We start from the raw sequence: 22,751 nt of genomic DNA on the forward strand, positions 1-22,751 counted from the left end.
GGAGTGTAGGAAGGTTCTGGATGCAGCCGTGTGTAAGGTGGGAAGGGATGGGCAGAATTCAGATGGGCAGGCATTTTGGCAGAAGAAGGTGGTACTGATTGATTTTGGAATTTATGAAAGCAAGTTTGCATATTAAAATACTTAAAAGTAATCGCTTAAGAAGAGAAATGGCTTCCAAATCAGTAGAGAAAGCATCAGTGAAGTGAATCGGTCAGTAAAAATGGATGCAAGGAAGAAAAAAAGGACCAGGGAAAAATCAGGCTACGTGTAAAGTATTTCAAAAGATGCCTGAAATAAATCTAAATATAGTTGAATTCTGAAAATAAGCAAAATTAGACTCTCAATTAGCAAGACAGAATGTTAGTCGTATTGGGTTGGAAAAACCTAACTATATGTGTTTTTTTTTTTTTTAAAAAGATACACATTTAGAATATAAGGATGAATAAATATTAAATGTTAAAAGTATGGAAAATGCCAGCAAAATATTAGCCCAAAGAAAGTGTCCTGGTTACATCAAGAAGAGACCAGATTGTCTTTGGAGAAAAAAGGAATATTGAGGGGAAAATAAGTCACTAAATGAAGATAAAAAGAAAAAGGCTTGGAATGGTACAGTTTATAGGCTCCTAAAGAGCATTAAATTATATGAAGTCAAAAATTGACAGAATTTCAAAATAAATAGACAATTACATAGTCACAGACTGAGTAAATGACACCCACATTGAAGAAAGGAAAGGACACGGAGAATCTCCTTGGTAGAGAAGACACCTGTTTTCCAAGAGCACATGACACACCAAAGATCACCCAGAGACACGACACAACTCCTGATACGGAACAGAGGATGAACAGACTGGGTCCCCAGGGTTCCCAGCTGTCAGACACCAGCAGCCACAATTGAAACCAAACCATAAACTTGGAAAAAAACTTTGGTATTTTCTTTGTGATACTGAGATTGAACCCAGGGGTGCTTAACCCCCGAGTCACATCCCCAGCATTGCTTGGGGCCTCGCTAAGTTGCTGAGGTTGGCTTTGAATTTGTGATCCTCCTGCCTCAGCCTCCCGAGCCCCTGGGGTTACAGGTGTGCACCACCATGCCTGGCCTTTTGTAACTTAAACAAATATCTAACACTGAATTTGAGAACACAATAAAAAGAACATTAATAAACGTCACTAAAAAGAATAGTAATAAAAAGAAAATTCACTGGAAACCTAGAAAGATAGAGTTTAGAAATTCTAGATGTGTAAATAGCAGCCAAAGATGTAAAAGAACCTCAGAGTAACTCTATGGCAAGATGTGCAAAACCCCTCTGTACAAAGTTTTAAAAATTCTTAAAGACTTGAATGAATGGAAAGATACACAATATCAATAAACTTGTGAAACTGATTGCTAAATATGTTAATTTTATGCAATTTATAACTTGAATGTTTCCAATTAAAATTCAAACTAGATTTTTCTAGATTCTCTGGTTGATTCTAATTTATATAAGGTGAAGTGAAGAATCAAGAACACTAGGAAAAATTTGAAAAGGAAATTCAACATAAGAGGATTCCCCCCAGCATCACCATAACAAGAACTTCATCAAACCAAGAGAGAGTGTTAGTACCAGAGAGACAGAATGGAGTCTCAAAAGGGGCCCCCGTGTGCATGGAAAGCTGTGTGTGGCAGAGATGTTATTTCAAATCAGCGAAGAAAGAAGGACTTTTAGAAGCCGCATTGGAACAACAGGATATCCATATGGAAAAAAATAAATTAGATGTCTACATAAAGTCATATTTAAATGGATTAGAAGCCTACATATGAAAAAGCATGACTTTAAAGGTTTTGGAAGAAAATAAATGAAAATGTTCTTATGATTTCAGGCTCGGAAAAGATTTGTTAAAACACAACACCAGCAGCACAAACCATAAATAAAAAGACTGGTACCTTTGATTGCATTAAAATATATTTAAAAACCTTTGTACATGAAAGATTTCATAAACAAAGTGGAAAATACAAATCTTAAAATGAGAGAAGGAATTTGGCGTGCACATAACCAAGAAAGGATTTGGCCCAGAATTGATAAACAGCTCTAATGGAGAAGATCAAAGGATATGAAATGGGTAACCCTCCAAAAAGGACATCAGTGACCTCAGGATATATGTCACAAATATGGTATAAATTACACTAAAAGGATCCACTAGTTCACATTCAGTAGATGGGCAAAATGAAATAAAATCCCACTAGGCTAAGCTCTACCGAGGAGAGCAAAAAGGGGTGCGTGCACTTGGGGGGCCAGATGGCGGCATCCAGCATGGCAGTGCTGAGCCAGGGAGCTTGCTCACCCCCAGCCTGTCTGCACCGCGGCTTACAGCGCAGAAAGGCGGGAAGGAAGCACAAATGCAGACAGGAGTTCTGGCTGGTGGAAGACCACCCAGCATCAGTAATGTGACTTTCTCAGAGATAAACTGCACACTGATGTGTTCAGGCCTATCATCTGCTATACTTATTTTCGTATACCTAAAAATATCCTGATCAAAATTTAGGAAAAGTGGGTGAGGGTTCTGGGGAAAAGGCCCCGACACACGACTGGTGACTGTCAATCGGCAGGGACATTTCCAAGGGCATGGAAAAGCCTCGCAAAGCGCCATTCTTTTTAACTTCCTGGATGAACAAAGATGACAAAGGTTTGGGAGTAAGGGAGACAGGCACCCTCAAATAGTGCAGGTGGGAACAGAGGTCGAGGACACCTCCTTGGAGGTGATTTTGGCAATAGTTAACAAGATTGGAAAGCACCCCTTATTGTTTCCAGGGATATATTCTAAGAAAACAACTGAACCCAGGCGCTTAATCACTAAGCTCCACTCACAGCCCTTTTCGTTTTATGTTTTGACATAGGATCTTGTTAAGTCGATTAGGGATTGGCTAGGTTGCTGAGGCTGGCCTTGAGTTTGGGATCCTCCTGCCTCAGCCTCCCAAGTTGTTTGGATTAGCAATCTTAAAACAAAAAGTTTATTTATTTACAGTGAAGTACATCACAACAATAGGAGCTTTGTTTGCAATATTAGTAATTTAAAAAGAACCTAAATATCTAACACTAATTGGTTCTAATGGGTGGGTACAACTGCACAATATAATATTAGACAGCCACCTATAAGATGCTGCTGAAATTTTTAAAATGTGGAACTGCTTGCAAAATGTAAGCTAACATAAAGTAGGGTGTCAAACAGTATGAAGAGTAAATCATTAAAAATACCTATCTGTGCATGGAAGTCGATACAGTAAAACGCTAATGGAAGTGACTTCTGGATGGATTATATAGGTGACTTCACCATCTTCTACAGTTGTCTTTCCCGAAAGTGTTGGACGTTGCTGTGTGTATAATTATTATTGCAGTGGAAGAGGTTGTCCCTTGCTGAAGTAATTTAAAGAGGCCGGGTGATAAACCTCTAGGATACCCAGGGAGACAACTTCTGCAGAATTATGCCTTTCCTGTGATTCCTATAACCAGTCTCATGATCCCAGCATCTGGCCCAGAGTGAGCGCTGGACTTCGTCGGTGACGTCACCACGGACAGGCTGGGCCTTGCGGGCAGCTGCCCACCCTCTCTGAATCTGGTTTCGCCTCCGTAAAATGGGCATAACCAGCTTCAAGGCCTGGACCCGGCTTCGTTTTGAGGGTCAACGCCTGTCACGCGTGTAGCGCGGTTTGCAAAGCCGCAAGCGCGGGGCGTTCCGCGGGGATTGTTGTCGCCGCAGCCCAGCCGCATCGGCGACGCTAGCTCTGGGCGCTGGGGGGGCGGGGACTGGGGCTCGGACGGGGGCGCCCCGGCCACCGGGGGCCAGGGAGGGCGCGCCGCCCGCTTCCGCCGCCCGCGGGGGATTCCCCGGGGCCCGCGCGCAGGGAAGTCCCCGGGCGCGGGGTACAAGAGGCGGCGCGGCGTGAGCGCGCCACTGGCCGGCACCCGAGGCGGCGGCGCAGCGCTCCAGCCATGTCGCGCGGCCTCCAGCTCCTGCTCCTGCTCCTGAGCTGCGGTAGGGCCCGAGCGCGTCCCCCTGCCTCCTCGCGACACCCGCTCTCGTCGCCGGCTCACGGCTCTCTCTCTCTCTTGCAGCCTGCAGCCTGGCGCCCGCGACGCGGGAGGTGAAGGTGGCGTGCTCCGAGACTGTGGACCTGCCCTGCACCGCCCCCTGGGACCCGCAGGTCTCCTACGCGGTCTCCTGGGCCAAGGTAAGCGCCCGTGCCGCAGCCCGGGTGCAGGCGGGTGGGCTGGCTACCCCCTGGGGGGAGTCGCGGCGTCTCCAGAGGCTGCACCTGGAGGACCAGGTCCTTCTGACACGTCCTCCCGTCCTCCACCCCAGCCGCATCCGGCTCCAAGGCAGACTTAGGTTTTGTTGCCCAAAGACCTCAACCCTCTGTCTGCCCCTAAACGTGGCCCAGGTGGCTCATCCCAGTGAGATATTTTGGAAGGACAGGGAACCTCTCATTGGGCCTCGATTCTGGGGGCCACCTGTGGTTGTGGCCGGTATACGAAGGAAGCAACAAGGGCCTGGGTTTGGGCATTGGACAGGAGCAATGTCCCCCGAGTCCTGATTTCTTGTGTCTTGTGACTGTGATGACCACAGACATGGGAGGAGGAGGGGCGGTTTGACAAGAAGGACTCAGACAGTCAGAAGTGACTTAGCTGTTTCATGGGCTGTGTGTGGCATTGGTGGCCACCCCCTTCTGGGATATCCTCAGCCTCCTTCCCCAGTCTTTCTGCAGCTGGGAGTCAGCCAAGCCAGGAGGGCATGCCAGAGTGCGGGAGCCAGCACCCTCATGCTAACAACGTGTGGCTGCCCACTGTGAGAGAACTGAGTTGTAGGAGGCTTTTAAAAGGTTTTCTTTCCACTAGAACATTCTCAGATTCTAAGACGCCATTCTCGTGGCTTTTGAAAGCCCAGCAGATGCTGTTTCATCATGCTGGTCCTTTGCTCCCCTTCCTGAAGTGGGGTGTCTGCCACCGTAGTGCCTCCATTTTAAGCCAAATGAATGTGATATCCCAGCAAGCTCTCTGGCTCTCCGTGATTTGCTGTCTTACCTTGGGAAGGAATCTCTGTGTGTTTGTTGTTTTCCACAAAATGCAGGGCCTTCCTTGGCCCACCGGAAAAGGTACTTAGAGAACCTGCACATGAGACTGGCCATTAAATGATGCAAGGCAGCACAGGAGGTGTGTGTGTGTGTGTGTGTGTGTGTGTGTGTGTGTGTGTGTGTGCATGCGCCATGTTCTCTCCTATCTAGATTGTCAGTTCCCCGGGGACAACACTACACCAAAGCTTTTGTGCATTCTGTGCCATACCCAGCATTTGCCCTGTTAAGTGCAAAGGTGCTCAGTGAACTCAGGCTGGCAGAGCCCACCGGAGTTGGTGCTGCCACCTGGAGCACGGTACCATGCACTGTGAGATCAGAGAACACAATTCCAAAATTGTCTGAATAGTCAAAAAAATGGCATTGAAAAAAAATACTATAGAAACTATTATTTGAGTGCTGGCCGTATGCCAGGCTCTGAGGTACATGTTGTCCATTCCCATCCTTCCAATACAGACTTAGGAGGTCAGTACTATTACTGCTCCTACAGGTGCGCAGTACAGGTGAGGCAACCGAGCCCAGGGGGCGGAAATGACTTGCCCACTATCACACTGTCACACTGCTTGCTCTGTGGTGGAGTTGATTTGAACAAAGCATTCTGAGTCCAGATCCTGGGCTGTCCGAAGTCAGCCCTGATATCTCTGTCTTCTACCTTAATTACTTAAGGTAAAGAAAATAAAAATGCCCCGGGGCTAACCAGGCATGGACTTAGTCATCTCAAAGAAGGAGGAAAACATGAAACCACTATCCCTTCCAGAGAGTAATTAAAAAAAGAAAACATTATTAATATCCCCAGGGGAGTAATTAAAAAGTACTCGTGAGCCGAGTAGATGAAATTTCAGACTGTGGAGTTCAAACAGTTGTCAAGTTAAATCTTCTTGCTCAGGGTCGTTTGGAATGGTTCAGTAAACCATAGCAATTAACCTTTGACTTCTGGGATGTCAGCTGATGATGTAACTCTATATGTATTGGACACAGTTCTTGCAAGATTTAGCCTGAAGGTTTCTCAAAACTCTGTCCAAAAAAAAAAAGCAGCAGTCTCTAGGCGTTCTGGGTTTTCCCCTCCCCTTGGCCCATGGAATAGGTTCACTGAAGAAGCACATCATGGTTATTTTTGAGCCCTAAACTGTGGCTGGAAGAGCCGTGTTGTGCCAATGAACTAATCAGGAGCCTTGGAAGTGATGTGTTATTCCTCAAGTGCTTTTTCCGCAGGCCTGAGCATATTGTGTGGCCATTTGTTATTTTTCAACCCTTTTGCATTGATTGCCCTGGTACAATAGAAATGGATAGAGCATTCTGGAAACCAGGCTGATGGTGAAATACTGAAAGACTTCATTTTACACAAGATTAGGCATCTTGTTGCTTTTCTACAGCTTTCTGGTAAAGTGTTTCAGTGAAGGGGAGGGGTACCTGTAGAGGGGGGAGGGTAGCCCTGGAGCCAGGCTCGGCCGAGCTCCTGTGCCTTCCCTTTGCCTCGCTGTCCCGACTTCTGACCTGGGAGTGGGCCGTGGGGGGCAGGTGCAGCAGCCTCCCCCTGCCAGATTCCGTCACATTCTTGCAGGCCTTCTGCAGATCACAGTGATGGCTGTAGTGACTCATAATTTAAAATTCCTTTCACTCCTCTGTCCTCAGACGGTGTCCAATTAGTGTTTGTAACATTAGGATGAGTTGGGAAAGAACAACGCCTGTTTTATTCTTTTATTCTCTGTTTCTGAGATGTAATGAGAGAGGTCAGAGGGCATCGGTACAGACACACACAGGAGGTCAGAGGCAAAGCCCAGGGTGGACCACGTTAGTCCAGCTCCCGTTAGCTCGGTTTTCCTTCCTGTGGGCTGCAGGCCTCCTCTCTGGGATCCCCAAAGGGGATCATCCCTTCCTTTCATGTATCTTAGAAAGCAGTATGGGTGATTGAGAAGAATTAGAAAAATTAATAAATTGTATCCACAGGGATCGTAGTTCAATTTAGCCTTTAAAGTTCCACTAGATTATGGTTCTATGGGGAGGTATTTTGAGAACATATGCAAATAGACTTTGATCCATCACTCTTTGTTTGAATTCTGGAATAAGAGGGCAGAGCACTGCACCGTGTCTGCGGGAGGAAGACCCTGCACAGGTAGGCTGCCCCCGGGCTCCATGCTAGGGGGCACGGGCCCTGGCTTCCCTAACGAAGCTGTACTCCTTGGAGAGAGAGGACGGTGCTGGACGGGGGCTTTGGGCACAGTCGAAGTCCTCTGCTAATAATAATGAACGTGCACTGAGGGGGAGGTGCAGTGCCATCTCGTGTCACACCGAGGAGCCCTGAGGACCTGTAATGATACAAAGCGAAAGAGGATGTCCATGTCGTCTCTGGGAGATGCTGCGGGGGTGAGGACAGTCATGTGTCACAAGACGAGTGTCTTATTTAGATGATTTCCAAAGGAAGGGGGAAAGGGGAAGCAAGACTGTGATTTCAGAGAATAGATCAGGCTTGAACTTCAGCAGATCTGGAAGAATCCCGCTGCGGAAGACCGTGCACCCACCCGGGGAGTGTTCTATTTCTGACATTCATGTTAAGGGAACTGTTCGGCAGCAGGTTAATGGCTTGCGTGAAGCTACTTCAGGGACAGTCACCATGCAGATCTCTCTTGTCCTTGGCTCGTTAGGAAGCTATGTTCCCTGTATGTCGATGAACTCCTGTTGAGTGGACTTAGATTTTCTGTCTCGACCATCTTGTGTGCTAATGACCTATAGGGCGCGGGCGCTGAGCACAGGGATTGCTGTGGGAGGGGCTGCAGCTGAGGAAGGGTTGGGGCTGATGTCATCAGCCACTGACTCTGATGGACCCGCAGAGGAGCCAACACATGCCACTTGGTGCACTTCTTGATTTTAGAATGCCATCTGTCAAAACTGGACTTGAGACTATGTTTCGACATCAAATAGAGGTCGAAACTGAAGGAAAGCTGAAGTGTGTAAACAATGTGTGCACTAGAATCACAGAAAATCAGGCCATCCCCATGGGTGCCTGGGCTCTCGGCCTGATGGAATCACTCGTAAGGGTTCTATCTTAGGTCAGACTGTGAAAGACATAAATTTGTTTCTCTTATGTGTATACTTTTATTATTTAGCAAATCTTTGTAGGTCCCCCATGTGTGCCAAGTGCTGGGGCTGGCACTGGCCACCCCAAGACTGGCAGAGTTGTGAAAAAGGCATGGACATGGGAAGGCATGCGGTCTTGGAGCCCAGTGGGGTCCCTGGTGACCGAGAAGGGAGAATGACACAGCTGACGGCTAAGAGATGAGATTAGAAAGTAGGCTGGGGACGGATTGTGAGGGACCTTGAATGACCAACTATATAGTGCCTTGAACTTTCTCCTCTCAGCAGTAAGAAGCCATTGAAGGATTTTAAGTGAAGAGAATGATACGAGGCAAACTCTATTTGATGAAACGCGTATTTCTCAGGGCAGTGGGCAGGATAGAGTTCACCCAGAGGAGTCTCAGGGGCAGGTCTGTTCGGTCATTGCCGTGACGTTCCCTTTAGGTTAATTCAAATTCAGGCTCAGATACACCTTGGAACGTCCTTCCGTCTTGGGCTTTTCTTTGTCACTGGTCCTATCTGTGCGGTTCTGCAGAGGCTGCCTCAAAGCCGGTGGAGGGAGTCTAACCAGGTCCTTTGAGAATGGTGGCCCTTTGGACGGTGGTAGGTCTGAGTCAAATAGCTAAAATCTTTCAGCTTAAAAGAGGGTAGGAAAGGAGCCGGGGAGCCAAGGGTGAAATAGAAAAACCAAACCCCGCTTGTTTTCCATGAATATAAGGAGGAACCTAAATCACATGAGGACTGGGTTGTCCCAGTTACGTTCTTGGTTCTGCCACCACACAAAAAGGGGGAAGTTTGCAAGAGGTGACAGTGACGTAGGGGAAGGTTTTATGTAGGGCAGGACTGAAAACAGATCCATTACCTCAAAGATGGCTTCCTCCGTCCGAAACCGTTCCATGGCCCCTTCCTGGACACTTCTGCAATAATCCTGTATTTTCTATCAACAGCCCTGAGCTCAGTCCAGAGCTGGATCAAGACACGTCCCTAAGTCTCATTGACATGGTTGGGTTTGCCCCTGGGTAAAGGTCCCGTGTGCACCTTGGGGAACCAGCACACGCGTGGGACCCCCAGACTTGTAACTGTCACTTGACTTTTTCTTGGAGCACCAACTACTCTGCTGTCCCAGGTCTCCTAAGAGGGGCTCCATTTTAAGAGCTGGTGGCTGTCTAGGACCGTGGGTCCTGATGGGGAAAACCTTTGGCGGCAAGAAGGATGTGAGTTGAAATAAACAGTTCAGAATCGCCCAGGGCCAGCCCTTCTGGGTCAGTCTGGAGAACAAAAGTTCTGAGTCCCACCAGAGCCTGAGGTCTCATTCCTTAAGGAGCAGGTGGCCCAAGGGACAAAGCAGCATTGGCTTTGTCACCTTTTCTGGAAGCTGGAGCCACAAGGAGACAGTTTCCTGTGTGTCACACTCAAGTGGTGACACAGGGTGCCCCCATCAGTGAGGACTCTATGTCAGTCACCAGGGATTATAAATCCAATCAGAACTGTTTTAAAGCAAGGGAACATATGGGCTAATGTAGGATTGCTACGGAAAAAACTGAAAAAACAACACACAGTTCCCATTTCAGTGACAGGTGGTGTCAGGGGTTGTGCTGAGTTTCCCCCGAAAGATACCGTGGCAGTCCTAACCCTGGGTACTTGCAATTATGACTTTATTTGGAAATAAATTTGACACCTTGAGTTTGGACTTCTGCCTTCCTGGCCTGTGAGAGAAGACCTTTCTGTTATTTTAAGCCACCGAGCAAAGAAACCTCCCCAGAGCTCGGTGGCTTCCCATCTCTCCACTCTTCTCCCTCCCCATTGGTTTCCCTGCCAGCCTCCACGTGGCTATGCAACAGTAGCTGGTAACTGCAGACTGGGGTCAAGGCAAGGACGGTGCCTCTGTCCTGCTGTGTCAGCAGATGTCTGATTATTCTCCGGTGGCTCTGATTGGGACGTGTGCCCATCAGAACCCGTCTCTGGGATGTCAGACCTGAGTTAAGTGTGTCTCCTCTAAAACCATGTGTGGAGCTCTGTACAGGACATGGACCGGAGCTGGTCGTGATGCCCCTGACCCCCAGGGTGCTGAGGGAAGAAGGGTGATTGTCCCGAATAATGTGTGGTGCAGGGTCTCCTTCAAGTTCCACTTCAAATGTTTCTGCTGCATTCTTAGGATGGTGCATTAGACAATTCAGAATGTGTTGAGTATTTTGGAAAGACCTGATGAGTGGACAAAAAATTTCCCCTTAGACAAAGATTGGGACTTCTGGGACAGCCCAGAGGAGACAGGAAATGTCTGCAAGGAATGACAGCTGTGTGGGTGGCATGGGGAACTCAGTGATGACAAGTCTCTTACCCACGCTACCAGCTAAGCAGCGCTTTTACGTGTTTTCTCCTTTGATTCTTCTAATGACGCCCGTCCAGATAAGGAAATGAAACTCCGAGGTGAAGGGATTTACTGAACAGGACCCTGCTCACCGGTGGGGAAGCTGGGGCTTGACTTCAGGCCTTTGGATTCCAAAGCCAGCGCTCTTGATTCTGTCTCATGATTTCTGAAATTCACTCATTCATGCAGAAACTACTTTTTGAATCCATCCTGTGTGCAAGGACCTATTGAGTCTTCTGAATGACACCTTGGCTGAGAGAGCAGTAGCATTTTTAGGGCTGGCCGTGTATTGGTACCATTCTTAGGGTTGGATGCATCCTCATCAATATGCTCACTCCAGCTGTGAGCTGCAGTCTCCCCTGGTCCCAGCGGAGCAAACCAGCCTGGGAGTTGTGTGGTCCCTTGGCCCAGAGCAGAAGGAGCTGTGGCAGGCGTGGGGTGTGCTTCCAGTTCTGTCCCAACTCCAAGGACTGTGCTTTTAATTATGCCGCCTCTGCTGCGCTCGTAACTCTCGTTAACAGCCATAAATCCAGCTCTTGTCTGTTAGACCCAGTAAATTTCAAAGTGGAAAATCATTTTTCTAATAAAACTACACTTAGAAAAAAACGATGTTAATGCTCATACATTCTCCCCTCATTATGACATCAACCTCCGAGCCAAACTCTTTTGCACGTTATAAAAAGCTGTTTTGGTGATGAATGGGGATTATATTGGCACTTTAATTGAGTTAGAAACCAAGGTACATGAATGTTAGTGCACACAAAATGCAATTAAAAAAAAGCTGCTCCAATGTGGTTGGAACACAGCAGATTAATTTAATGTCACCTTTAAATGCTTAGTCTCTACGTTTAAATATGTTTGATCACGTAGATGAAATATTTATTTGTATGTGTATGTATGTACACACATATTTTCCCCCTCAAAAAAAAATCTCTTCCTTTTCTCTTAGGCTTCTATCACATCTTAATTTTTTTTTATAGATGGACACAATACTTTTATTTTATTTATTTTTATAATGGGGTGCTGAAGATCGAACCTCCCACGTGGTAGGCAAGGTGCTCCACCACTGAGCCACAACTGCAGCCCCTCTATCACATTGTTAAGTGCTAATGAATGATTAAGTTAAATTTTGGTTTAGGATCAAACCCTTCCATTGCTGTTGGAATAGAACTCTTGCCCTCTGGTCCATTTAAATATGGTAATCTCTAGGACGTGAGCATGTATTTGGATAAAATTATGTAAACTTTTGTAACAAGGCATTTGTTACAATAGTTTTTGGCTGAAATGCTGGTTCAAGTCCAGCCATATGCGTATATTTTAGTTTTTTGTTCTAATTCAAATTTATCCACCACACACACAAAAAAGACTTAATTCACATGCCCTTAAAATCAGTATGTGTATTTGCTTGACATAATATTCAGCAAATTAAAGAGAGTTTCTTTTAATTTATGGCTTGGGGTTTCCTTAAGTTCAAATCTCTCTTGCATAAAAAGATATGGTATTTAGGTTATTCAGTCAGAGCGGGGACCTTGAGACAAATCAAAGTCCTGAGGCTTTCTGTAAAAGAGATAGCCCCTATTTTGCTCTTGTTTAATTCAGTACGAAAAAAAAAAAATTTGTCAGCATCAAAATTAATGCACAGAGTGTGGATTTCTTAAAACATCGTTGGAACGAATGTTTTGAGGAATTAATTTGTCCAAATGGTGCTGTGCTTGAGCACGCTGGCTACAACATCAGCATTGTGAAATGTGCATTAAATAGTTGCCGTCAATTATGCTTGGCTGTGGATGAATCTGAGGGCTCCTTTTGTTATAAATTACTATTTCCTAAATGCTTTTGCAGGGAAGCAGTGAAACACTTTGAGATCTGGAATGTTTAAAGAGTGTTTCTTGCCAGTGGTTGCTTTGGAGCCAGCTCCATTATTTAGAAGAACTCATAAAACAGAGCAAAGTCGAGGATCCATTGGCTGTTCCTCTGCTCTCCTCCCTCTGGAATTTCTCCTTCCATCCTCAGTCTGCTTCCGCCCCAGCTCACTCTTCAGACAAGGAAGAGCCACGTGTGCTTGGACACATGTCTGTAGAGAATCATTTCAACTTTTGCATAAGAACATCCACGATAACCCTGCTGCCCTGTTTGCTCTGAGCTTGGAACAATAACATAAAAGCCACTCTCCTTCTGTAGCTGTGGGCGAGTCCTGGATTCCTCAGGGGGGGTCCCATGAGAAGGAATATCTTCAAATGGCAAAAGGAAGGGAAAATAGACATAGACATACCTAGAACTCTGAACTAGAGGGAAGGCTGTGAAATATTTCCAGGTGCATTTTATGACTTTGCAGAAGGTCCTGGTTGCTGTATATGAGTACCTCCTTATCCACAGTATCACTTTTTTTTTTCCATTTCGGTTTCCCATAGTCAACTGTGGTCTGAAAATATTAAATCAAACATTCCAGAAATAAGCAATTCATAGGTTTTAAATTGCTCACTGCTCTAAGTAGTGTGATGACATCTCACACTTTTGTACTTTGTCCCATCCAGGACATGAGTCATCCCTTTGTTCAGCGTATCCATGCTGTATACACTACCTGCCTGTTAGTCACATAGTAGCCATCTCAGTTATCAGACCAACTTTCAGCCTCTCATGGTGCTTGGGTTCAGGTAACCCTTATTTTAATTATGGCTCCAAAGAGCAAGAGTGCTGGCTATGGACATGCCGAGGAGTGTTCTTCTTTTTGTCCTCCTTGTGGTCTCATCCTGCCTTTGTGTTGCCGTTTGAACATAACTATAGGCTTTGCCAGAGGTACCTGGAAATCTTACCATCAAATCTTACTATTGGCAACATTTTGTTGATGCTGCTGCCCAGTTTTTGAGTGAATTCTCCTCTGCAGTTGGTAGGAGGCTACTGCAGGGGGTTCCCACACCTGGCTCAATGGTGGGGCCTCTTTATGTAAATAGGGACCACTGTTCACACTTCCAGCAGCTGCAGGGAGCTTTGTGGGTTTTGATCTTGACTTGGGGGTTGGGGGTGGGGGTGCTTTCTGAGTTGAGGGAGGGGTCCCTGGATGGGAGAGGAAGTCCCCCAGGAGAAGACCAGATGGTCATTGCAGCCACGTTTGAGAAGCAGGATGCTGTGTCCCTGTGAGGGTGCAGTCTGGGGTGGCTTAATGAGTTCAGACTGGCCTTGAGGGCAGCCGGGCACAGATGGTTTTTCATGGCCACCCTGGTAGGAGGAAGCTGCTTTGCTGGGCAGTAGAGGGGAGAGGAGGGTTGTTGACTAGCCAGGCCCCTGACTCTGTGGTTCAGTTGCACTTGGAAACCTTGTGCTAATTCCAGCATGTTCTAGCATCATCTGGATGCTCTTCATTCCCTCCCAGCTTCCTTGGCCACTTTTCCTTTTATGGCCTTATTTTTGAACGTCCAGAGGCCTCAGTCTTTTTCTTGATTATTTAGGAAGGAGCCTTTAAGCACAAGAAAGACCATCAAGAAATGGGATTCATGTCCACAGACGCACCCTGGGCAGGGCCATTTGTCTCAGCCTGGTGCGGGGAGTGAGTGATAAATCTGCCACCAGATGTCTCTGTAGTCCACTCTACCCAATGGCAGCCGGCACCAAAGCTTGGTACCTGAGCTGTGCGTGGCCTGCCCTGCAGTCCCCGACTTAATAAGCCAAGCAGGACAGGGTGTGCGTGTGTCTGTGCGCACTCAGGCGCGGGCATCAAGTTTCCTTCACAGGCTGCTCCCCTAACACCTTGGTCATCTGTTTCCCTGCCCTGAGTCCCTTCTAGAAGCAGCAGCACTGCAGAAAGAATGCTCCCGAAACAGGAGGTTGACCGCCCCCAGGTGCTGGCGAGGACAGTGGTAGTGAGGCCTGCTAATTTGTCTCTTTCCCTAAGGCAGCTCCTGGGTGCTGTTGCAATGCTAGGGACAGGTAAGGGGTGCCATGTAATCCAGGGCCCCCGCAGGTCCCCAGCCAAGCAGCAAAGGGCACGCGGGGGCTGCTCGGGGATGCTCCCATTGAAGCACGGTCCCCGGAGACTCAAAACAACGATTTGCCTCACTGTTGGTGCAAATCCATCCTAGAAGCATTAAAATTTCAGGGATGTGGCAACTGGCGAATGAAATGATGTCTGGGTAGGACGGCGAATGGGCCGTGTGTCACATCTTTGAAGTAGGACACGCTGGCAACACCTACCAGTCGAGTCACAAGGATAATTTAGGAAGAGAAAAAACAGCCAGATTCCTTTTCTGGTCTGTGGTGCTGTGACGGCCCTTCCATACTTGGCTTACGGTGACCACCTGAGGAACTGACCGTGCCATCCCTGCGGCCTTCTGTCCACCTGTCGTCCTCCCCCCCGGGTGGAGAAGAGCGGCCCCGGGAGGCAGCTGTTGATGGGCAGCCTTGTTTCCCTGCACCCTGTTTGCAGTTGTCTGATTTTGCTCTTAAAGAGACTTGGGGACTTTTCCAAATAAAAGGCTGGGATCCAAAATCAAGAACCCATCTGGGGGCAAGTTGGTTTCTGCAGAAAACGAGAGAACATTTCCTGTAGAACCAACAGCAGCAAAATTGAATCCAAAGTGAGTCATGTCCGACCTGTCACCACCATCCTCAGTGACACTCTCCCTCCCATAGGGTGGAAGTTGGGATCCTGGTGCTAAAATCATAAAATGCAGACCTGATCTTATTCCAAGGGAAATAGAGCCCTCGCAGGTTTTTATCAGCTCTTTCCTCCTCCCGCAGAATTCACACGTACGAAAAAAGCAACATATCTTTCTTGCTTTAGAAACATGAGTTTTGGACGAGTTTTATGAAAACAAAATGGAAAACCTCAGTGCGGGCTCCAGAGCTCACAGGTTTGGACGCTAGAGTGTGATGCGCTGTCGTGGTTTCTCCACAGCTCCCTCAGGGCAGTGAGGAGACACCGGACACGCTCCAGGAGGACCCGCACCATGGTCAGAGGGGACAGAACGACTCTTCCGAGGCTCCCGTGGACAGCCCTTATTCCCTGAAGATCAAAAACACTGCCACATGCAACTCGGGGACCTACAGGTGCACTCTGCAGGAGCTGGGAGGACAGAGAAACGTCAGCGCCACCGTGATTTTGAAAGTGACAGGTGAGGTGACCTGCTGGACTTGTTTGCCTCCTGCAAGACGCATGCATGCCCTTTCTGTGGGTCCAGAAGTCGATCCTCTCTTTCAGAGTCTAGCTCTGTGGCTCTGATCCCAACTGGGGCTGGCGGCTAAATTCCACGCAGGAATGTGCCTTCATCGACACAGTGACTTCTGCCCAGCACTTGTTAGGGGGTTAAGGCCGGAAATGATAACTGTGTCCTAGAGTCCCTGATTGTGTGCAGTAGCTTATGTCAGTTATCTGAAAGCCATCAGAGTCAGACTGTACTCCTACGCTCCCAAGAACACAGTGCTGTCTAAGGGGGCAATGGCTGCGCTTTCTTGCTGTCGTACCCGCGTGCACACACACACACGCACACCTCTTCTGGTTGGTTTTTACACCCTACATGCTGTGTATGGTTTGGTTTACTGCCTGTCTCCCCTAAGAGAGCTTGCTTTGGCCCGCATACAGTAGGATCTCAATTAATATTATTCACAGGGAAAGCAATCTTGCAGGGGAGAGCAGAGACAGGTAGCGTGGCCTGCCGGAGTGGAGAGGGGCTGAACAGAGTGCAGCACTTTTCCTCCACTGCTCCTTCCCGAGGGAGTGCTGCCTAGGAGTGAAGGGGTCAGACTGGAATCATTTAGATCTGGTTCAGCTGTTACCTCTGAAGCTCATTAGCCTGTGGCCTTGGGCACTCTGTTGCTCTACAGGAAGCCTTAGTTCTCTCATCTCTAAAATGGGGGCAGTGATGTCTAGAACAGAGGCTTGTTGCTAAGGTTAAATGAGACATCGCTTTAAAATGCTTATGGCACTGCCTGGGGTAGCCTGATCTGTGTTGGGCACCACAAAATGCTTATGGCACTGCCTGGGGTAGCCTGATCTGTGTTGGGCACCACAAAGTGCCCGCTCCTGCTCGGGTTCTAAGTAGCTTGTCTCAGCAGCCACCCCGCAGCCCGTGCCAGACTTGCTTTCCTACTTGGCACGTTGGCTATTGTGCCTGGGGGGAGGAGCCTGCACCTGGGGGGAGGAGCCTGCGCCTCCTGGCTGCTCTAGGGCAGGGCCTACAGCCTCGGTCCTTGGCCTCCTCCAAGCTGCAGCCTTGGCTTTACCATCTCGAGGGAGCCCTTCTCTCCACCTTTTCTGCCCGGCTTGGTGGGAGAGCTCAGTTCTACCAAAATGTGTTCACCTGGGCAATAGCAGGGCAGCTCGCCCACCTCATTGCATAGTTCCGAGTCCCCCTGCGGTGGGGACGCTTAGCAATCTCCCTGACCTGAAGAAGCTAAGGTGGCTGATGGAGTCGCACACTTAGGGTGGTTTCTCTGATGTGAAGACAAGAGCCAGGCCTGGCCCCACCTCTGAAGTGCAGGAAGGATGAACCCGGAGCGGACTTGCTCAGTCCTGAGCCCCGGCTGCTTTATCTGTAGCATGGGCATACTCAGATGGGCCCTGCAGACTGGGGGGACCCTGTCTGCACAGCCTGTCACCCGCAGGTGGCTCAGGGTGGCTGTGAGCGCTGCGTTGCCACAACCATTACTATGGTTTTTCCTGACAGCAAGGGTTGGACTGGGAGAGTTGGGGCAAGGAAGGGAGAAGGAAGCATCATCCTCAGCCTTTTATCATGATAAAAAAGTCCTGTTGGGATGGCTCCACTTATCCCTTCTTATTTTTTGATTTATTTTAAAGGATGCCCTAAGGAGCCTAAGGAAGCGACCTTTCATAAATACAGAGCCGAGATCGTCCTCCTCCTCTCTCTGGTCATTTTCTATTTGACACTCATCATCTTCACTTGTGTGAGTATCTGTGTCATCATCGCTGACCACGAAGACATCCCCCGGGGCCACCAATCCCGGGATGTTTTGTAGATAGTGTGACTCACTCAATAACGGGGAGCCAGACCCTTCTCTGAACCCCGGACTTACCAAGGCCCCTGGACGTCCATCTTGTTTGGGTCACGTGGCCACACCCAGGGAACTCTGGAAAGCACGTGGAGGAAGTTTGAGAAATACCAGCAGATCCTGATGACTCCCTGGCGCCTCCTAGTCAGGGTGGTAGAATTGCCTTGCGACCACATCCCGGGCAGAGGCCTGTTCTTCCGCGAGGAGGGAGCAAGCCCAGCACTCAGGGTGGACCTGTCCCCTCGCTGGCCCTGGTTGGTTTTCTCTTGGAGACTCTTCCTCTATATATTTGGTATTTTCACTCCCTCCTTGAGAATTAACCTGAGAACATGGGGGCACACAGGAAGTCCCCTGGGGTGGCAGTGCTTGGGCATCCTGGCCGTGACCTTGAGCTTCTGGTCACAGACTCCAGCTTACCCCACCCCTAGCCTCTTTCTGCACGGCTGCTCACCTGGGCTGACCATGGTTGTCGGGGAGCAGGGCCAGCTGTGGCCCTGACCCACTGGAAAGTGATCTTTCCCACCAGGAAGGGCAGTCTAGCTGGGGGCAGGACAGAATTACGCAGGAGCTACCCCAGAGCTGGTTCTTGTCACCCACTGTACCTTGTACACTCTCTGGCTCTGCACTCATCTCTGATTTCTATTTTTAGATATTAGTCAATCAACAAACACCCCATTGCACCCCACAGATAGGTACAATTATTGTATGGGAGTCAAAAACTTAAAAAAAAAAACAAAAACAAAATCTTACAACAAGATGAAATACTTGTCTCTCATAACCACAGCAAAACATGATGGACTGTAATTTCATAATGCTCATGATTCGGTACTGAGTCATTACATAATGGACCAGGATTTTTCTGGATGCATCAGTTTCTCAGTGACTTCTATTGATGAATATAAACAAAAATTCTTAAAGTGAAAAGGGTTTTTGTTTTGTTTTGTTCTTGTGCTTTACAGTGTCAGGAATCAAACCCAGGGCCTTGTGCATGCTGGGCAAGCCCTGTACCACTGAGTGGACTCTCAGCCCCCATATTTTTAAATAGGTGGCGTATGTTTGCAAAACAACAACAACTACTACAACAACAAAAGACTCTCATGAGAACCTACTGTACTCAAGGTTCTATGCCAGGAACTCTATGGGGTTTACAAAGGTATCAAACATTGTTCCTGCCCCAAGGAGCTTCCATTTGAGTTGTCAGGGTTATTTGCACATAAGAAGATAATTAGAATTACCAGTCGGTCCATTTGTAAAATGAGCAACTTTGGTTCTTATAGGCCCCTTCCCTCCACACCAACTCTCCATACAGATCTCTCACCTTAGAGGCTTGAAAGGGCTGCTATCCGTAGTCAGCCAATCTCTGGCTGGCGTTTGGAAGCAGCAGCGAAGTTGCGCAAGTGCTTGTACAGGGAGTGAGGTGACCAGCCTGAAGAGGGCTTCCTGCGTGGGTTGTCCAGCCAGTGCTGAGGGAATGGCATTTAAATAGAGTTGACAACGGCAGCATCTCCCCAGCTGTTCGCTTCTTGACTTGTTTCTTTTGTTTCACTCTTTTTCAGAAGTTTGCACGACTACAGAGTATTTTTCCAGATTTTTCTAAACCTGGCATGGAACGAGCTTTTCTCCCTCTCACCTCCCCAAATAAGCACGTGGGACCAGTGATTCTTCACAAGGCGGAAGTGGTGTGAGCAGGATCTCTACTGTCTTTGCTCATGTTGAGGACTCAGTGGCATGCCAGATGCCACATTGGACCAGAGCAGAATGAGCCCCACGCTGGAGATGGCATCCTTGCTGTGAAGTCCTTCACCTGCCTGAAGACATCGGAGAGTGGATCCCACCCCACTTTCTGCTGGCAAAGTCTCGAAAACCATTCCATGATCATGTAGCATGGGGCCATCTCTCCTTTTCCATGGCTACCATCTTGGTGTTTTATGCAGCTATCTGGTCAACCTCCTGGATACTTTTTCAGTCATATGAAAGCTATGGTGAGAGGCAGTGGAAAAGGGTCTCGGGAAAATTGAGTGCCCAGAGCTGGCCCTGTGACAGACTGCTGAGGACAGCTGTCCTCTTCCGCATCTGGGAAACAGCTCTGTGAATTCGCTGTGTTCTGTTACAGCAGCCCACATGTCTTACATCTGGGAGAAATCCACAGGCCAAGCTAGGAAGCAGTGAGAAATATCTAGCAAATAATTTCCCCGTGTGAAGGATCTGCCATTACTAAGGAGGATTATGTGCACATAGAAATAAAAGGTGGAGGAATTGTTCCCCAGCAGGGTCTTTTCATCTTGGAAAGACATCCATAAAGAAGCAATAAAGAGTGCCACATTTATTTTTATATCTATATATAGTCGTCAAAGAAGAATTTGTGTTTTTCTTCTTTTGAAATCAATATCGTGTTAATAGAATTGCTAACTGACCAGTGGCCCGAATGTGGAGAGAGAGAAGTCAGAGTAGGTGACCATGGGACAGATGTTCAGTGACCTGCTGGAGATGCTGGACCCACCTGCCATCTGCTTTCCAGCCTCGGTGATCCCAGTACCCAGCCGTGTGGTCCTGGACGAGTTCCTGATGGATTCTTCTTCCTCAGGCTGCTGCATGGACTGACTAGAACAATGTGTGCGAAATGCTTTAAAAAAGCATGAAGCTCTGCGTAGATCCCATCCCCCACCGGGTCATTGTCCTTGCTCTGGCTGTGGGGTTCTGAGGGCGAGAGGAAGCCTTTAAGTTCTCACGTTTTCCATCATCCCAAACAGAGAAGGCTACAGAGAGGACATTCCCAAATCCTTCTGTACGGATTCCTCCTCTAGGGGAAGTAAGGAGACCAGTTCAGCGTCCGGTTTGTGCACCACCAGTCAAGGTGTGGACGTTGGGAGTTGCTGGCCCCGGCCAGAGGGAGTTCACAGAACGTCCCAACAGTGTTTGGGACAGCTGTTGAGTTTCTCTTAACAAACTCGGCCCCTTCCCTGCTTGCTTTCCAAAGACACATTGTTCCTTTAGTAATGAGTGTGTCACTCACACTAATGTGGAAAGTGCCAAGGTGATTTAGTGTTTGAACCTCTGTGTCGTCTCTTTCGTGTTATTAAAGGTCTGCATGTGAATAGGGAGTGCTTTTCTTTTTTTTTTTTAAATTTAAAACTACCCAGAAGCCTGGGAATGGGTGCTAGGATGTCCATGAACTAGGTGGAGAACCAGAATCCAAGATGAAGTTATGGAGGTGAAAGATTGACAGGTGCATTCTTCCCCAGGAGGGAGGGCCCACCTGGCAGGTGGGCAAAGAGTCTCCAGACCCATCCTGAGCTGCATGGCTACCAGTTAGGATGCAGTCCCTTACCCACCTGCATGACCATGGGAGGAGGGATGGAAAGAAAGGGGGAAGGTGATATGTGAAGTCAGGGGCCTTGAACCTGGGTTTCGTGGGGTTTGACTCCAGATCTTTGAATAGGTCCTTTACCCCCAAAATGTTAAAAGCAATCTACAAGTGGTTGTAGTAGTTATGAAAGTGTCATAGATGTGTGTAGATGTGTGGCTCTTTACAAAGATGAATACATACATGTACCTGTAAAAACTGGAGGTTTCCGTTCAATGGCAGCAACTCCGTCCTCAAGTGCTTCACCAGAAGTACTGGGGAAACCACTTGGCATGGTAATTCAGAACTCAGAGCAGCTCTTATCCACCTGGAGTTGTGCTGGTGTGGACAGGCAACTGACTTCTCAGAGCCTCAGGTGGAAGATCTTTAGAATGAGAACAGCATCTGCCTAATAAGTGTCTTGTGAAAATTAAATGAGATAACACAGAAGGGCTGAGCCTAATGTCCAGCAAAATAGTAAGCCCTGAACGATGTCCGGATGAGAGAGGAGACAGAGTCAAGGAAATGCAGCAACTGGGGATTTTCCACAAATACATTTTGTTAAAAGGAACAAATTGACGTGGTGTGTGGTTCGTGTTGCCCTCAGAAGAACCAGCAAGTGGTGAACTGAATACCGCATGGCATGTCGGTGCAAGGCAGACCCAGGCCAGGGCCTCCCCTGGTCAGTTTGGACTGACTTAAAGTAGAAATATGATCAAGATTCAAGAGTAGTGCCAGGTGTGGTGGTGGACACCTGTGATCCTAGTGGCTCAGGAGGCTGAGGCAGGAGGATCACAAGTTCAAAACCAGCCTCAGCAACTTAGCAAGGCCCTAACCAACTCATGGAAACCCCATGTTAAAACAAAAAATATAAAAGGGGTTGGGTATGTGGCTCAGTGGTTAATGTGCCCTGCCCCAGTTTTAATCCCTAGTACCAAGAAATAAAGATTTAAGAGTAGGTGGTTTCAACATTTCACACCTAGTATTTGGTGTAAGAAAATGTGTGTGTGCATGCGTGCGTGCAGGAACATGTGTGAAAGGGAGGAGGCGGGGAGAAGGGCTAGGAGGGCCCTTCTTTATCAAGGAGAGTGGATTGGTCTTCTGCTGCCTCCGTTGGATCCTGTCAAGATCTGGGAGAGTGGTGGCTGACGGAGGACCATATGTAGTCTTTGTCTTCCTGTCAGCGAAAGCTTTGATCTCTGGGCTCTCCTTGGCCTGTGGGATTCCTTCTGCAGTTATAATATTTTCATTTTGGGATTTCCCAAGACACACAAGCAGGCATGAAAATCTGCTTCACATTCTTCCAAATGATAACCTGCGGGGTTTTGTATTCTTAGTAACACTTAGCAGAAAAGACTGAGCCATGCTCCCAGAGTCCAAAACAGCCTGGTTATGGGCTGGGGTCTCAGCCTGTGGTCATAGAAACAGCAAGTGAGGCCATGAGTTGACCCCACAACAGAGGTCTCAGATAATTCTGCGGATCTCAGAATAATTCAGTCTTTCCTCGTTGGCAGTTTTATTTGGTGGCATTAACTGAATAATTGTCTGATGCTTTATCGCTCCTATGTAAAAATAGCCAAAGGCCTCAAAATCTTAGGAACTCTTTGCTTAATTCACTAGCGTTCGCCCGTCGTAGCTTTGTGATTATTTGCTGAGCTAGACTTGATCTAACTGGTGGGTAAGATTCAATCTTCGAGCTCTTCTTGGAGAGTCGATTATTTTTATTGTCCTCTCAAGATGTGCTTATTTCCTAATTCTTACCTTTAAATTATATAAGAAATTAAAATTTTCACCACCTGATCTTTTGGTGTGTGTGTGTGTGTGCGTGCGTGTTGTTGTTGTTATTGTTGGGCAAAATTAAATGT

The 22,751-nt window shown here is 47.8% G+C and overlaps 1 protein-coding gene across 1 annotated transcript; it reads left to right on the forward strand.

The window, feature by feature from the left end:
- Nucleotides 1–3,928: 3,928 nt before the first annotated feature.
- Cd83 (CD83 molecule) lies at nucleotides 3,929–20,586 on the forward strand. Its single transcript, XM_026384622.2, has 5 exons — nucleotides 3,929–4,008; nucleotides 4,089–4,204; nucleotides 15,433–15,649; nucleotides 17,332–17,438; nucleotides 19,100–20,586. The coding sequence occupies exons 1-5, from the start codon at nucleotides 3,966–3,968 to the stop codon at nucleotides 19,226–19,228; spliced, it is 612 nt and encodes a 203-aa protein (XP_026240407.2). The 5' UTR covers nucleotides 3,929–3,965; the 3' UTR covers nucleotides 19,229–20,586.
- The last annotated feature ends 2,165 nt before the right edge of the window (nucleotides 20,587–22,751 follow it).

The sequence above is a fragment of the Urocitellus parryii genome, chromosome 8 (assembly GCF_045843805.1).
Source record: "Urocitellus parryii isolate mUroPar1 chromosome 8, mUroPar1.hap1, whole genome shotgun sequence".
NCBI lineage: Eukaryota > Metazoa > Chordata > Mammalia > Rodentia > Sciuridae > Urocitellus > Urocitellus parryii.